The following is a 14,451-nucleotide window of genomic DNA, read 5'->3' as shown; positions in this document are numbered from 1 at the left end:
TGACCTCTAGTGGTTGCAATGTACATCATCACGCACAACTGCTGCCCAAGTCGTCTTTGAATCTTGTCGGAAAACCAGAAGAAAAAACTACTAAGATTTATGACAAACTACTTCACAGCTGAATTGACAGTATATTAGAATGTTTTGACAACGGTAACAATGTGCTTGGCGTTACTCGACTTTTATATTTTCAGGATCCTGCAATAAACAAAGCATGCTTTTACATTTTACAATTTTGCCTGTTAACTGGACGGGAGGGAAAAATAAATTTCATAAAAGTATTAACATTTCATGTGGTAGTAATTTGCCTGTTACCTGGGCAGCCATTTTGTCAGTTACTGTCCTATTTATTATTTGGGTTCTTTATTTAGATGGGCGCAGCACAAACGTGTCAATATCAAACTACTGTATTTTGACAAAAGGATAGACAAGTGAGGGTCAAACATTTTTAATAAAGGCTTTATCTGTTCACATGCAAACTGGTGTGACAACATTGTCACTGCAGAGAGAAGCAGAAACGCTGCGACAAGTGTAATATTTGTAGCGTATTCCTCAAAATGGATATTTCACGCGTTTAACATGTTAATCATCTGAAAGACTAGATTACCAAGCAGGTGACATTTGCGGAAGAGTGCCATCATACAAGATCAATGTGAAACTTAAATTCAAAAGAGGCAGTTGGTGATTCACTGAGTTTGCATTGAGAACTGAGGTTGATATATTGTCCAATATAATATGTGATAACATTGTAGATAACATTCTTATCCACTGGGGTTCATCATGTCTATGGTGATGTTTTGCTTGAGGCCTCCACTTTTCAGCGCTACTGAAAGTCAACTAGTAGTAAAAGGAATATCCATCCCCAAAGGAGAATAAGAGTTTTTGACATCGAATTTGAAAATCAACAATACACAGGGAGTATCAGAAGCTAAATTAGGGGATTGGTTATCGAAGGCTAATCTGTTTTTCCAACATTTTTGGAGCCACTTGAAAGACGACAGGACTCAGCGGCGGACGGTGGTCCAGCCGTCGTCATCTGTCTCGTTTTTAGTGGTGCGGCGAGCGTCTTTGTCGGAACGCCAGTTCTTGTCTCCCTCAACATCTTTGTCTTGCTCGTGCTCCTGTTCCCTGGGCCTGTCTCGCTCCTCGCGCCTTTCTTCACCACCACGACGCCAGGTGCCTCCTGCACAAGCAAGATTGAAGAAACATTAAGTGCGCCCCATTTACTATTTTCAAAAGGTACATAACACCACCTACTGGCTGATGTTTGAAGTGTGGCTCATTTACTTTAACGTTCCCAATACCATCAAACCCCCCCCATTTAGCATACTATAGGTCAAAATGAGATTGTGACATGGTTTAAGTACCAAAATGCTCTTTACCGCCAGAGCGTTTTTTTAAATTTCATTCTAAATATTCAATTTTTCCCAGTAATACCAATGCAATGGACCTAAAATATGTCCAAATCCCTTGCGATGCGATGAGAGAACAAGCATAGGCTGTTTACCATCATTTTGATCTCGTGGCGGGGCTCTCTGATTATCATCACGGCGGTCTCTGTCACGTGGGCGATCCTCGCGGCGATCGTCACGCTCACCGCGACGGTCAGCATCCTCTCTGCGAGAATCTCTCCAGCTGCTTCTTCCTTCATCTGGTTTCCTCCAGCCATTGTCCTCTCTGGAAATGCACACACACGCCACTAGTTGAATTGACAATCCACACAAACGTACGATACGTTCTTCATTCTTTCAAACTCACCTTTGACGGTCTCTGAAGCGGTCACTGGGTCGTTCGTCTCTGTCGTCGTCATCTTGGTCGTCATTTGTACCGCCACGAGGGGGTCCCCAGCTCTCCTCTCTAGCCTTTTCCCGCTCACGCCAACCTCCTGCGACATGAGCCCCTAGCTTGTCATTTTATCGAGGCAAAATGGAGCCTCGGGCTAAGAAAGACTAACGGCTGGCTAATGACATAACATGCACCATAAAATTTGTAATCCAAAAATCCACCACACGCACGCACGTCATGATGAGCAAATGCATAATGCTAGCTTCACACCAGACCCGAAAAAACACGTTGCTCATCTATTGTCACTGGTTTGACCTTAAGTCCCCAAAGAGTGGGGGAAGCAATGGCCAAATGCTTACCTGGTCGACTGAGTGGCTTCCAGGGTGCGGGTTCATCACGATCACGACGCGGACCATCGTCCCTTCTTCCGCCTCGGTCGTCATCGCCTCCTCTTCTGGGTCCCCAGTCATCATCACGCCGGGGACCCCTGGAGTCATCCATGCCCCTACGTGGACCCCTGTCGTCATCAAAGCCACGCCTGGGACCACGATCGTCATCAAAGCCACGCCGGAAACCGCGGTCGTCATCAAAACCACGCCGGGGTCCGCGGTCGTCATCAAAGCCACGCCGGGGGCCGCGGTCATCATCAAAGCCGCGCCGGGGGCCGCGATCGTCATCGAAGCCGCGCCGGGGGCCGCGATCGTCATCAAAACCTCTACGTGGACCTCGGTCATCATCCAGCCCTCTGCGGGGTGGACGGTCGTCGTCTCCTCCCCGACGTGAACCTCGATCATCATCAAAGCCTCTACGAGGGCCTCTGTCATCTCCGCCCCTTCGTAAACCCTCTCCTCGTCTAAAAGGATCTTTCTCCTCCTTGTCGTCTTCACGACCCTCTTGCCTCCATTCCCTACAGAGACAACATTAAGTCTTAGAATAGCATAGACTCCCACAACCAATGAGAATGCAGCAAACTTGCCTGTCGGGCACAGGACGACGCCAATCTGATTCCCCTTCGGTTCGCTTCCGCCATCCTCCCTCCTCTTTCTCACCCCAGTCCTGTACAGAACAATAAAAATTTTACCCTTCACAAAATGGATGTACTTTACAGAAAACTCCCACTACATTTGTAGTGTGTGTGAGAGCTAAAACTACAAAAATAATGTTTTCATATGGCCTTTCATAGCAAATTATCACTTGCTGCAAGTGGGTTTGGAACATATCCCCACAATAAACTAGGATATACTTTTTGTCAGTTTTACGTTTAAAGTGTATCTAAGTTATTATATATTTGCTAAAATGCTTCACAGTCATATGAACTTAAATGAACTATTTTGCACCCATTTCTTCATATGAACTGTACCAGACAGTATGGCTGTGTTTAAAATGAGTCAAAAAGTCTGGAGCAGAAAACGCGAACTTTCATTGTTAATAGACAATCACATGCTTATTTGCAACACACTTACATTCAAGCAGACAGATAGTTATTTCAAGATATTTTAAGATAGCGTTGCACTATTGTGCTTTTACCATCCCTTAGTAGTGCAACGTTACTTTTTGTCACCGGATAGGGAATAATCCCAATAAAAAGAGGATGCAAGAGAATTGCCAGAGCATCTTTGACAGCTTGGACCTGGCAACTCTGCTCTCCTCGCTGCGAGTAAAAACGACTAAGTCTTGTCTTCTCATCCTTGTGTTGTCATTCTTATATGTTTTTGTGTGTAAACCTAACAGTCAGTTACTCCGAATATCTTAGAGCCAAATACAAACACATAGAAACAAGTTGAAACGAACCTTGGCTTTCTCGTCCGGGTTAACGTGTCTCTCCTCGTCACGACGGCGCTCGCGCTCTTCGATCTCCTGTTGGCGAGCGCGTTGCTTCCGTTCCTGCTCTTCAAGTTTGCGCAGGCGCTCCTGGTACACTCTCTCTTCCTCCTCTCGCTGCTCCTGTTCAACGCGCTCCCGTTCCTCACGTTCTGAGACAACAGGGCAAAAGTGTGATTCATTCAAGTGACAGAAGAGACAACTTGCAGTCAGTTAAAAAAAAAAAGAAAAAAAAAAGATTCCATTCACCTTTTACATAATGCACATCGTGTTTCATGTTCAACACACAATTTTGACAAACTACTACCATGTTAACAAATAGAACTGCTTGAACTATTAAACAAGCAAAACCAAATATTTTGATAATAACCACATGACTGTCACAGTCCGCAAATGTTCATTACCTTTCTTAAGCTGTTCCTCATGGATACGCTGTTCTTCTTCCTCCTTCTGGAGGTAGAAAGCCTTACGTCGGTCTTCTTTACGCTGCTTCTTCCTTTCCTCCAGACGATTCTTTCTTTCCTCCACCATGCGCTCCTGGAATGCCTTCAGTTTCTCCTGCAAAAAAGAACAAGGACAAATAAAAAGCGCGCTTAAATGATGTTACTACTAAACTGGTATGTACTACGGTATCTCACCTCATAAATGAAGCTACGAGCAGCAGTTATTTTGGATAAGAAGTTCTCCTTGTCCTCCATCATGCGGGACATGCGCTTCTTGTGCTCCAGGGCCTTCTCCCGCTCTACTTTCATGTTACTGATCTGCAACAACAAAACAAGTTTGTCAAATATGGAAAGCACTTAATGAACAGTAGTTCATGTTCCTACAGACCCGCTCCTCCTCCTGGAGCTCCCAGAGTTCCATGTCCTTGATTCGCTGCTCCTCATACGCCTTTTTGATAAGAGGAATTTCCTCAAGTCGCTTGGCCCTCTCAAAGTAGTCAATCTGCGGAGAGAGACAGTGAGTCCAGATGTCACAGATAAAAATATCTCACCGTTACCTTCTTCTCCTGGTTCTTCAGGCGCTCTTGAAGTTCTTTCTTCTCTTTCTCCAGCTGCTCCACCTGCTTAGCCATGATGAAGTCAGGATCCAGCTCCTCCAGGTCCTGCACAACAAAAGTATATTCAAGACATCATAGTGACAACTCTGACATATTACTGCAATACAGAGATGACTCATATGAACCAACATGGTCAAACATTACCTCAATGTCAATATCCTTGAAGGCTTTGGCTCCGAGTTCAGTCTTCTTAATTTGCTCCAGCCGCTCTCGCACCGTCTTTTTCTTGATCTGCTCGTGCTCCTGCATAATGCGCTCCTTCTCCCTCTCTTTAGCCTCCTGGCGCAGGCGCTCCTCCTCTGCCTTGCGGACCTTCTGCATCTCAGCTTCCCGCTGCTCGTGTTCCTCCTTCTCACGTTGTATGTTCAGGCTCTCCAGGCGCTCCTTGCGCTCTTCTATGGTCTGCCTGCGAGCCAGGATGCGCTGATGATCTTTGCGGGCATTTTTCAAATAGGCAGCTATGGCCTGTTGGCTTTGCTCCTCACGCTCTTGCTAAAAGAAGAAAGTACGGTTAGTTAAAATTTTGCATTGTAGAATTTAAAACCATTTTAAGAGTTGAGATGAATGATACGACATTTGTCCATATGTGAAGGAATCACATTCAATGTAGTCAAAAAAGCTTTTTTGGAACAGCAACATACACATATTTTGACTGGCAAACTATGAAGTGGAACCACTTTTTTTCGAGCTTTGTAGTGAATAAAATAAAGTATCATGGGACTATGAAAGAATAGTCTGAGCTCACCAGTGTGGAGGCAGGTTTGATGACCTGCAAGGCCTTGGCCAGAGATGCAGACATAGCAGTCAGCTGATTCCTTATTTGCTCAGATGGCATGTTCTGCAAGAAGGGACCAACTGGAGCATCCTCCTTAGTCGAGTAGTTAAGGTCAGATCCAAAACTCAACGTCTGAGAGGTGTGGTCAATTCGAACCTTCATAAGGGAACACAGATTTTGATGATGATAATCCATACCTTTTCATGTGTAGACACCAAGTGGATTCAAGTTAACATCTTGAGAATGCATGATGGGTGATGATCACGACCTTACCTGCAGATCACAGTGCCTGGCAGCATCAACAATGGAGCGCTCCAGCTGGAAGGCATCCACGAATGGAACGAGGGAGGCCAAACGGCTGAACTCAATGCTCTGATAGATCTGTGCGACCTAATATCAATGGACACAAAATATTAAGCTACAACAGCAAAGGTGTGCTTGTAAAACTGAAGCATGTCAAGAGAAATATATTTTGAATTACTTGTTGCAGCAGACGCAAGATGGTGTTACTTTGCAGGTGAGGGACATAGTGCTGGAGGTCAGACTCCTTCTCACCTTGGTCTCTCACCCAATTCAGCACCTGGGAATAGAACAGTGCAGATTTTGGGGTGGGAATAGGGAATTACCAAAGAAAATATACAGTATGCATTTTATACTAATTTACTTGTGGGCGAGAAACATCTACAGTGGGACGTTTGTTGCTTCAAATGCTTTTTACCTTAGTTACTCTTCCACTCAGCTTCAAAGGATGAAAGTCGACTTCGAGCCAATTGTGAAGTTCTTTCACCTCAGGTACAACATACTGCAACAAGTTAAATCTCACCTGGAAGGCACATTAAGGGGCATTCACCAATTATTAGATATTGTAAAAGAAAGTCTAACTCTGGACTTAAGCAATCATCAAAAACTACTACAACATCTAAAACATTTCAGAGAATGTGTCATTCATCATACAGATGGACCATACCATGTCATTGATGAGACTTTGGCGAGTTGGTGGAGCCTGCAGACCCAGGAGGGTTGCCAGCCGCCGGTGTTTCTCCACAATGATACCATCCATGTCCAACAGCCGAGCGATATCTGTGCGCTCAGGGGTGATGGGAATGGAAAGAGTAGCCAGGAGGACTCTGGTAGACATCCTGAAGGTGGAGTGAGTAGGCATTTATAATGAAATGTTCTTCATCAGAGTAAAACTTATACAAATCTGAGAGTGAATAAATTAAGATACCTCTGCATCTCCTCTTGTGTGAGATTCTTTCGCATCTCTCTGGAAAGGTGATAAAGGCGGTGCAGGGTGCAAGCATGGAAAAGAGCATTTCCAGACTTCCAAAACACAGTTGACACCTTGTTGTAATAGTTGGCCATTAGCTGGGGTTTGGGTGGCTTCTTGGACAGAGCAAACAGGCCATGGATGTCCTCAACAGCCTTGAATGCTTCCTGTAGAGGCACAAGATGGAAACACTGACTCTGAAACAGATTATTTCTATTTCCCGTATTTTCTGTGGGAGAAAAACTTGGGCAATTCTAAACATTCAGAGGAACCACAACAAATTGTGTTCCACCTTTTAAGTTTCATAGGAGGCAACTTGTATGAGAAACAGACCTGCCAGAGCTCCATACTGATGGCACTGTCAAGCTGCACCAGACGTGTCTCCAGGTGCATGGACTGGCTTTCGGGATTGTTCAGGTTGATGGCAGTACTCTGGTTGTGGTGTCTCTGAATCTGACCCAGATGCATTCGCAGGTTGTCACACAACTTGCGAAACTCTGCCTTTCGGGTGTACTGAAGGCAAAACTTGAATGCTGCAAAAGACATAACAAAATTGACATACGAGTTTACTTCTAAATGTTTGAGCTTGGAAACAGACCTGCCTAAGTCAAAATGATTCTTCTTACAAAATGTTGTGCCCCCATATGGAAAAACATAGTATAAATAATACTGTGTTTAGGGAATATGATTTTTTTATTTTATTTTTTTTAACATGACAGAGGGCTGCCATTTTGCCCTATACTGCCACTTGCTGTCAACATTACATCACAGTGCCCAAGGTATCAGCTTGCTAACGTCACATTAGCAAACCCAGAAGACAGGTGAGCCGTGATGTCATTAAATTGGCAGCCCCCTGAGATGGACAGAAATGGGTGGATTTTTCTGCTAATACAGTATTCCACAAACATAATATTAAACAGAATAATTAATGTAAACTAGTGGGGACGCATCAAACATATTGTAAATATATATATTTTTTAAAAGACTCCCCCATTAGCAGAAATAATTATAACCCCACTTAACACATTAACTGATACTAACATGAAAAGTTAAACACGTTACTAATTTGTTACCAGTACCTTGCTGGGCGATGTCATGGTAAAGGCGCTCCACCTTTGAGTTGTTTCGGAGAAGATCCAGGCACTGGCGGTAAGACTCCCACAGAAATTTCACCCACGGAGTGAGGAGTAGACGATCAGTACGATCTTGAGTGTCCTCTCCACTCACAGCACTCAGGAGCACACTGAAGGTACACAACAGAGCCTAAAATAGTAAGCTTTTAACTATTTAAGAACCACTTATCAGCCGACACAACCTCACCTTTCTGGAGTCTGGATGTTGTCCAGATCCTCAATGTCCAGAACCATCTGTTGGGACTCCTCTTTAGCCGTTTCGGTCTTGTCCTCCGCCAGCTTCAAGTAAGCCCTAACCACATCCTCGAGAGATTTGATGTTCACCTGATGGTACAAGCAAAAAACATATTAACCCATAATGATCCAAGACAAGAGGACACACCAATAAACCTAACCTGCTGACAGATGTTTTTGTACTGGTAGAGCCCCTCCTTTGCCAGGTGGCTCTTGCGAAGATCCACGCAAAGCTCCAGGTATTTGAGCATAATGGGCTCGTGGATCTTCTGCCATGTTCGATGTTTCTTGCTCTTGATGACATCGTATAAAACATCCAATGCAGGTTGTTTCTTGCCCACTTCCAGAAATTCTGTATTTTACACACACACACACACACACACACACACACAAAAAGAAAGAAATGTAACCATTCAATCAAATCGGTAGAGTGCATCACTTTTTGTCAAATAGCAACATTTCTTTGTACGCAGCTGGGCCTGATGCAGCGACACATTAGCAGACCTCGTCAACCATTTGCAAAAACGGAGACAAGACAATTGACATTAGCAACTGAGGATAAGCGATACAGATCATGAATGGACGGAGGATGAAATTGACAAGGCGTCATTCACGTCGACTGTCGAGCTTCAAAGGGTCTCCGGGCTCGATTCGTTTCAATCCACGAGAGCGGCCTTGCTCGTTAGCTGGCTGAGCTCATACGTTGACTTCTTCAGCGCCAATTACTAGCCGCCACTAGCACTAGCATTAGCATTAGCATTAGCATTAGCATTAGCATTAGCATTAGCATTAGCGTCGCTTTTGGTGACGAGGCAGCTCAAACTCGCGACTAACAGTCAGTTAACGGGTAAACAACAAACTACTTCTACTTACCATTCGCTCGTTTCAGAGCATTCTCCGGACGCTGAAAATACGCCGGCATTTTGGTGGCTCTCTTGTCTACTTATGTGAATTTGGAAAGAATCCGCCAGTCCATACGGAGACGGCTGTGCCTGAGAAAGGAAGAACCTCGTGCACTGCCTGCTGAGGTTGCCAAGTACGTCAGATGCCATCCCCCATGACAGATAACAGTTCACTTGAAGGACATTGAATTTAAGATCAAAGTTATCACACAGGTTTAAAATATTTTGATCTTCGATTTCGTTAGAAAAAATGCATTATACCCTCCAGTAATTTAGCAATTTTAATTAATTTGAGTTAGCTATTTTTGTTAAATGTTTTCGTTTTAAGTGCACATTAGTTTTGTTTTTAGTTATACTTACGCTATATATTACAGACGGTGTGGCTATTTCAATAGTTCTAATAACAAAGCGTTTTTAAACAACTTATAAATTCGTGTTGTGCGGAATGAACACTTACTAAAGGGGGTTTCACTAAATGTGGCAACTTTGGGTGGCTCTAAAATTCCCGTATGTAACTGTACATCGATTGTGGTGCGTTCCAGGACACGCATATTGAAACAGCCCTATAAAGATCTTGATACATAACTATAATGAAGACAACGTGAAATATTTAATTATTTTCTTTTGTTATTGAAGAAATGTGTATCTATGAGGAAATACATCTTATTGACAACTGGTGATAGGCCGATGCTTTATTGAGTATTAAAAACCTTATTTTATACCTAGACTTGAATGCATCTTTTACGCCCACAATGTGATTGGTTATATGTGGCTTTTCTGCTAGCACACAAGTCTCCTGACCCGGAAGAAGGAAGAAATCCGCACAGAGGGAAGAAAAGTGGTAACAGCAGACAGGTAAAACGGAAAGAGAAATAAAATAATCCATCGCGTTTATGGTCTTATCACATCCGTGCAGCATCCATTTCGAGCTTTTGACATTTGTATAGTTTTTAGGGTTCTTGTCTCGTCAGTGACATGTTGATGTGATTTTATGTCGCCCACCAATGTATTTACTTTTAACTTTCCAGGTATGGAATATGGCAGCACCTGAAACGCAATCTATGTTAAGTGTTGGATTGATTGGTAAGTTAACTTTCTCACGCCAATGTTGTACTTCGTGTTTTTTATTTTTTTATTTTTTAGCGATTACCGACTCAAGCAGACAGTTTGTGCTGTAGTGTAGAATCACATGATAGCAGTGTGAACCCAATTGCTCCATTAACAGAATTCTCCGATTCTGTCTTGGCGCTGCGCATTATGCCCAAGTGTAATGAGAAGAGCCACCCATTTAAAAATGTCTCATGTTGTCCCCAGAAAAAGATGTGAACGGGGACACTCTGTGGGTGTGGTGCTATCCCGCGGTGGACTCAGAATTTAGACAAATCCTTCTCAGCAAGTGCTGTCTGACACAAAACAAGGAAGATTTTCACACATTTGTATTCGGCCAATTCTGTCGCACTTGGTATTACATCAGCACACTAGAAGTACAGGAACCCACGTCTCTAAATAAGGTACCTGCCTCACTCATAAAAATGGCACAGCAGTTTCTGTTCTTAAGTTATTTTTCTCCCCTTCCTAGGTAACTCATTTGTCAGTGGTAGTTACAGCAAAAGACTTCAACCCTGAGAAATATGCTGCACTCAATAGAATACTGTGCAGGTACGATGTGCAAAAATGTTATTGAGTTGAACCATTATACAATTTGAGAGGGTCACCTTTAATTAATAAATGTTTGGTTTATGTTTCAGGATGTACATCAAATATGGCAGTCCAGTGAAAATGATGGAGGTCTACATTGCTGTCCTCACAAAAGGCATTTGCCAGAGTGAAGAGAACGGCTCGTTTTTAACCAAGGACTACGATGTCCGAAAGGCGTTCCTGGCAGGATCAATTAAAGGTAAAGATGTAAAAGGTGACTTTTGCTTAATTTCAGGGGATAAGGTGACAGCTTGAACTTAACCCGCAGTAAAGACTTGGGTAAACAAAAAGTTGTTTTCCCCCTAGTTTAGTGTATATAGATAGCTAAGACACCAATTAATCGGCACATGTGCTTTGTATCAGATGTGGTGTCTCAGTTTGGCATGGAGACCATTATCCTGTACACTGCTGTCATGCTGAAAAAGCGGATTGCTGTCCACCATCCTCGAATTGAAGCCTTGCTGGAATTCACAAGGTAAATTTAATAATTGATTTAATATTTGCATGTTAGCGGTGGCCGTGCTCATTTTCGATGTGCACATTCACACTGTTAATCCTTGTCTTTGAGAGTGCTTCCTGCTCTAGCGTGGCACAGGAAAGATTGGTCTATTCTGCATCCATATGTGCACTTGACTGATACTGAAGTGGAGCATCTCAGTAAATGCACAGGTGAAAAAGTTTTCTGCGTTCATTCATCCATTTTCAATACCGCTTATCTGTAATCTTTGCTTTTTTTTCCCCTGCAGGATATATAGCAGGATTTGTCGATCCAGAGGTGAGCAACAGATCAGACCTGTTTGATGTGTACGTGAACCTCCCAGACAGCATCATCACTGTGTCGCAGAGTGCCAAAGGTGCTGTAAACTCTTCATTACTGTGCTTGTGAGCGATTTGACCACAAGGTGTGTGAAATGACAACAAATGACATTGTGTTCCAACACAGAGGCTATGATGATGGGGAAGTTGCACAAGGACGTCGGCCATCTTATTGTCCAGTCTGCAGAAGACACAGAGAGGTCAGATAGTCAAGTTATTAAGGTGAGAGTTGTGTTGTTGTTTTTGAAGCTGTTAGGGAAAATTGTCTCCATTTCTAAATGTTACACCCACATTGTCAATTGCAGGACATTTCTATGAAGACCAAACAGATTCTCGCTCATTTGGGGACCTTGGCTGAACAATGTGAAGGCTCAAAAATTACTCTGGAACATTTAAAGCAGCAACATTTCCCTCCAGCAACGGAAAACTTCCTGTTTCATCTGGCTGCTGCTGAGCAGATTTTACAGATGTAAGACTTTTTTTTTTTTTCCTCTCCCTCTCTTTCTCCAGATGCCATCCAAAAGGTTGACAGTTCGACATGTGTCACTAAAACAGATCCTGATTGTGACAATAAAAATTATGCCAAATGTGACATTTACATTTTTTTTTTATGTAGTATGAATCTAAAAGTTTTCTTACTGACCTCAAATTTCCCAGCCCTAATACAAACCAAGAAATGACTTTGTATCTGCTCATGCGGCTTTGTTTTTATGTCTTACAAAACTCTCACTGTGCCTCATTGTTACATGCTGTTTAAGTCATTCCCAGAGGGAAAACTCGGTGTAGTAATCCAGTAGTTCCCACCAAATAACCCAGGTAATATTTGCTATAAAGGAGAATGAATTCCTTTCTACAAAATAAAACTTTTTTTTTTTTAACATGTCTATCTCAAACTCATCATCGAAATAATTAAAGAATTCTTTAGACATCTTTTTAAAAATGGTTTTGAGGGAGCTAGTAGGCTTTTGTTAGGTATGTGCATGCGAACGAGAAACTGGAAATTAAAATAATGGAAAATTAATTTCATGCAATTTTAGGGGAAATGCTGTAATGGGATAAATAGTTTTTCCTTGAAAATTATTTTGTCTTTTTTTTTTTTTTTTTTTTTTGTGAGGAGGGATGAGAAATGGTGCAGAGGCACTTGCTATAAAATGGGGTATAGTATGCCAGTCAATTTTTCACATAACCTTTTGGAGGGGAAAAAAAGGGTTGGTTGCCATAGTGATGACAATTATAAAAACCATTTTAAACCAAGTATTTTTTTCCTGGTGAATTGATTTGCCCATCATTTCAGATTTGTTCAACATGTTTCATTTCAAGTGACCTAGTTAACAGATTGTTCCATGCTTAGAGATACTTTGTTTACAGGTTCTATCATTTTTATTTTTTGTTATTAATAAGTAGTTGTGTTGTGGGGTACATTTGCCAGAATGATGGTTAAGTGCCTCAGTATTTCATTACATAGTGCAGTGCATAAAATTCATGATGTAACGCATTGGAGAGTTAAATGTATTTTTATGAACAGATGTGTATTTAGCGTCAACTGATGCCAAGAATATTCATGCTGTATTAATAAATGTATTGTAAAAAAAAAAAACAATGTGGTGTTTCTTCATTTTACATTTGGTCTGAGCCTTCGAGGTTCAGCTGTATTTAAACGTTGCTCAAAGTCCTCGGTGGTAGAATAACTGCTCTTCGGCTACCTTGGCCTGTAGGTCTTTGTCAACATTTTCCTTCCTTATCTGGAAAGAAAGGTCAGTGTCAGCTGAGCTCATGTCAACAAATTCAGTTGAGAAGATGCCCAGAATCTTACCGTCCCCAGTTGAGGGTAGAGACTGAATGAAAGTGGGATCATCAGGCCGAGAACGACGAATGCTAAACCGTTTCGGATGGGAGCGACCACAAGAGCATTCTGGAAAAGTCGAGTTCTGCAGGAGAAAACGTGCTTACGGTAGTTCCCCAACGATTTCAATTGGATGATTCATATTAAGAGTCAGCTGACCTCTGTAAGACTGAAGCCAGGAGGTTAGGAACAGCAGCAGTTGTGCCAAAGAGAACTGCTCTTGACAATGCGGTTTCCCTCACAGCCTGAAAAACAAACCAATGCAAAAGTGTGGTCAACCAACATGCAACATCATGTTGCGTTGATATTTAATCCTCTATTACCTTTTCTGCTGCTGCCTTAGATATGCCGACAGAATTCCCATTGGAATCGAACACTTGGATACCAGTTTGGCATTCCTCCCCTCTGACCGTAAACAAGTTGAAGAAAGCGAGAGCAGCTGGCGGGACAAGATATGTTACGCTCTGAAATATATCACCATCATATTATCGTCACTGTTAGACAGAAACTTCCTATGTCTAAATTGGGTCAGTTTCAAAAAAAATAATAATTCTCTCACATATTGATACTAGTGGTCAGTCCCTGCAAGGTTAAAATAAAAAAATCTAAAGCATTAGCAATAGCTTATTCTCTAACAATATTTATTTATTTTATATTAAGAGCCGACAAACCTGAGAGTGGGACTGGTACGAAAAACCTGAAGAAATTTTGGATGAATAGGCTTCTTATACCCAGTCGGTTCACAATAATTTGAGGAAGGGCCTGAAACCAAAAAGTACATTTAGTTATAATTATGCTGAATTTTGATTCACATGGTCAGGCAATTTATTCAAAAGCTTAATTGTGGCTGTAGATTCGAATCGTACAGCAGCATATCGACAGGTTTATGCTTCATGACAGCGTTGTGAAAAATGCCTTGCACGTTGAATTGCATCTTATTAAATTGTGCACGTACACCCAATGTTGTGGTTGTAACTTTTACAGGTACACTAAATATCTACAAGTGATGTAGCACAATAAACTGCTGTACATACCCCTGCACATGTTGTATATGAGACTGTCCCTGCTATCAACAGGAGCTGCTTCGGAGACAGCGTCTTACCCTGCAGATAAG

The 14,451-nt window shown here is 42.3% G+C and overlaps 3 protein-coding genes across 5 annotated transcripts in view; 1 reads left to right on the top strand and 2 right to left on the bottom strand.

The window, feature by feature from the left end:
- Positions 1-432: 432 nt before the first annotated feature.
- Positions 433-9,131, bottom strand: eif3s10 (eukaryotic translation initiation factor 3, subunit 10 (theta)). The gene is made up of 22 exons (XM_077495951.1): positions 8,952-9,131; positions 8,240-8,430; positions 8,032-8,168; positions 7,791-7,954; positions 7,045-7,244; positions 6,670-6,878; positions 6,409-6,580; positions 6,160-6,264; positions 5,923-6,021; positions 5,715-5,831; positions 5,412-5,597; positions 4,811-5,158; positions 4,607-4,711; positions 4,438-4,551; positions 4,245-4,367; positions 4,011-4,164; positions 3,577-3,758; positions 2,762-2,841; positions 2,145-2,692; positions 1,759-1,885; positions 1,508-1,677; positions 433-1,183 (listed from the first exon to the last, which is right to left on the bottom strand). Exons 1-22 carry the CDS (start codon positions 8,998-9,000, stop codon positions 1,005-1,007), a joined length of 3,759 nt encoding a protein of 1,252 aa, XP_077352077.1. The 5' UTR covers positions 9,001-9,131; the 3' UTR covers positions 433-1,004.
- dennd10 (DENN domain containing 10) lies at positions 8,982-13,085 on the top strand. Of its 2 annotated transcripts, XM_077495954.1 has the most exons (11): positions 8,982-9,114; positions 9,765-9,835; positions 10,009-10,063; positions 10,295-10,491; positions 10,560-10,639; positions 10,729-10,877; positions 11,042-11,153; positions 11,247-11,347; positions 11,425-11,532; positions 11,622-11,716; positions 11,800-13,085. In XM_077495954.1, the coding sequence occupies exons 3-11, from the start codon at positions 10,018-10,020 to the stop codon at positions 11,965-11,967; spliced, it is 1,056 nt and encodes a 351-aa protein (XP_077352080.1). In that variant the 5' UTR covers positions 8,982-9,114; positions 9,765-9,835; positions 10,009-10,017; the 3' UTR covers positions 11,968-13,085. The 2 variants fall into 2 exon arrangements, with proteins under 2 accessions (XP_077352080.1, XP_077352079.1); XM_077495953.1 differs by lacking the exon at positions 8,982-9,114 and having other exon boundaries at positions 9,618-9,835.
- Positions 10,539-14,451, bottom strand: part of sfxn4 (sideroflexin 4) — a 5,968-nt gene continuing 2,055 nt past the window's right edge. Inside the window, exons 9-15 of one of the 2 annotated variants that reach the window (XM_077495957.1) lie at positions 14,372-14,440; positions 14,009-14,099; positions 13,661-13,776; positions 13,497-13,582; positions 13,308-13,422; positions 13,116-13,236; positions 10,539-11,675 (exon numbers count right to left, since the gene is read on the bottom strand). In XM_077495957.1, coding sequence (XP_077352083.1) covers positions 13,159-13,236; positions 13,308-13,422; positions 13,497-13,582; positions 13,661-13,776; positions 14,009-14,099; positions 14,372-14,440 — 555 coding nt within the window. In that variant the 3' untranslated portion in view covers positions 10,539-11,675; positions 13,116-13,158. Of the gene's footprint in view, positions 11,676-12,989; positions 13,237-13,307; positions 13,423-13,496; positions 13,583-13,660; positions 13,777-14,008; positions 14,100-14,371; positions 14,441-14,451 lie in introns of those variants that run through there. The other variant, XM_077495956.1, reaches the window with a different exon arrangement.

This window comes from Festucalex cinctus, chromosome 14, assembly GCF_051991245.1.
Source record: "Festucalex cinctus isolate MCC-2025b chromosome 14, RoL_Fcin_1.0, whole genome shotgun sequence".
NCBI classification, from domain to species: Eukaryota; Metazoa; Chordata; class Actinopteri; order Syngnathiformes; family Syngnathidae; genus Festucalex; species Festucalex cinctus.
Note: the sequence above shows the minus strand (reverse complement) of the source record. Positions and strands in the feature narration are given on the sequence as shown.

Bases quoted from the DNA above. Each gene is read 5' to 3' on its own strand.
- eif3s10 (XM_077495951.1), bottom strand. From the start codon at position 9,000: ATGCCGGCGTATTTTCAGCGTCCGGAGAATGCTCTGAAACGAGCGAAT. The intron at 6,879-7,044 runs GTCTGTTTCTCA...GTGCCTCTACAG, and splicing joins TCAGTATGGAGCTCTGGCAG to GAAGCATTCAAGGCTGTTGA. The intron at 5,832-5,922 runs GTAATTCAAAAT...CATTGATATTAG, and splicing joins TCTTGCGTCTGCTGCAACAA to GTCGCACAGATCTATCAGAG.
- dennd10 (XM_077495953.1), top strand. From the start codon at position 9,713: ATGCATCTTTTACGCCCACAATGTGATTGGTTATATGTGGCTTTTCTG. The intron at 9,836-10,008 runs GTAAAACGGAAA...TTAACTTTCCAG, and splicing joins AAAGTGGTAACAGCAGACAG to GTATGGAATATGGCAGCACC. The intron at 10,492-10,559 runs GTACCTGCCTCA...TCCCCTTCCTAG, and splicing joins AACCCACGTCTCTAAATAAG to GTAACTCATTTGTCAGTGGT.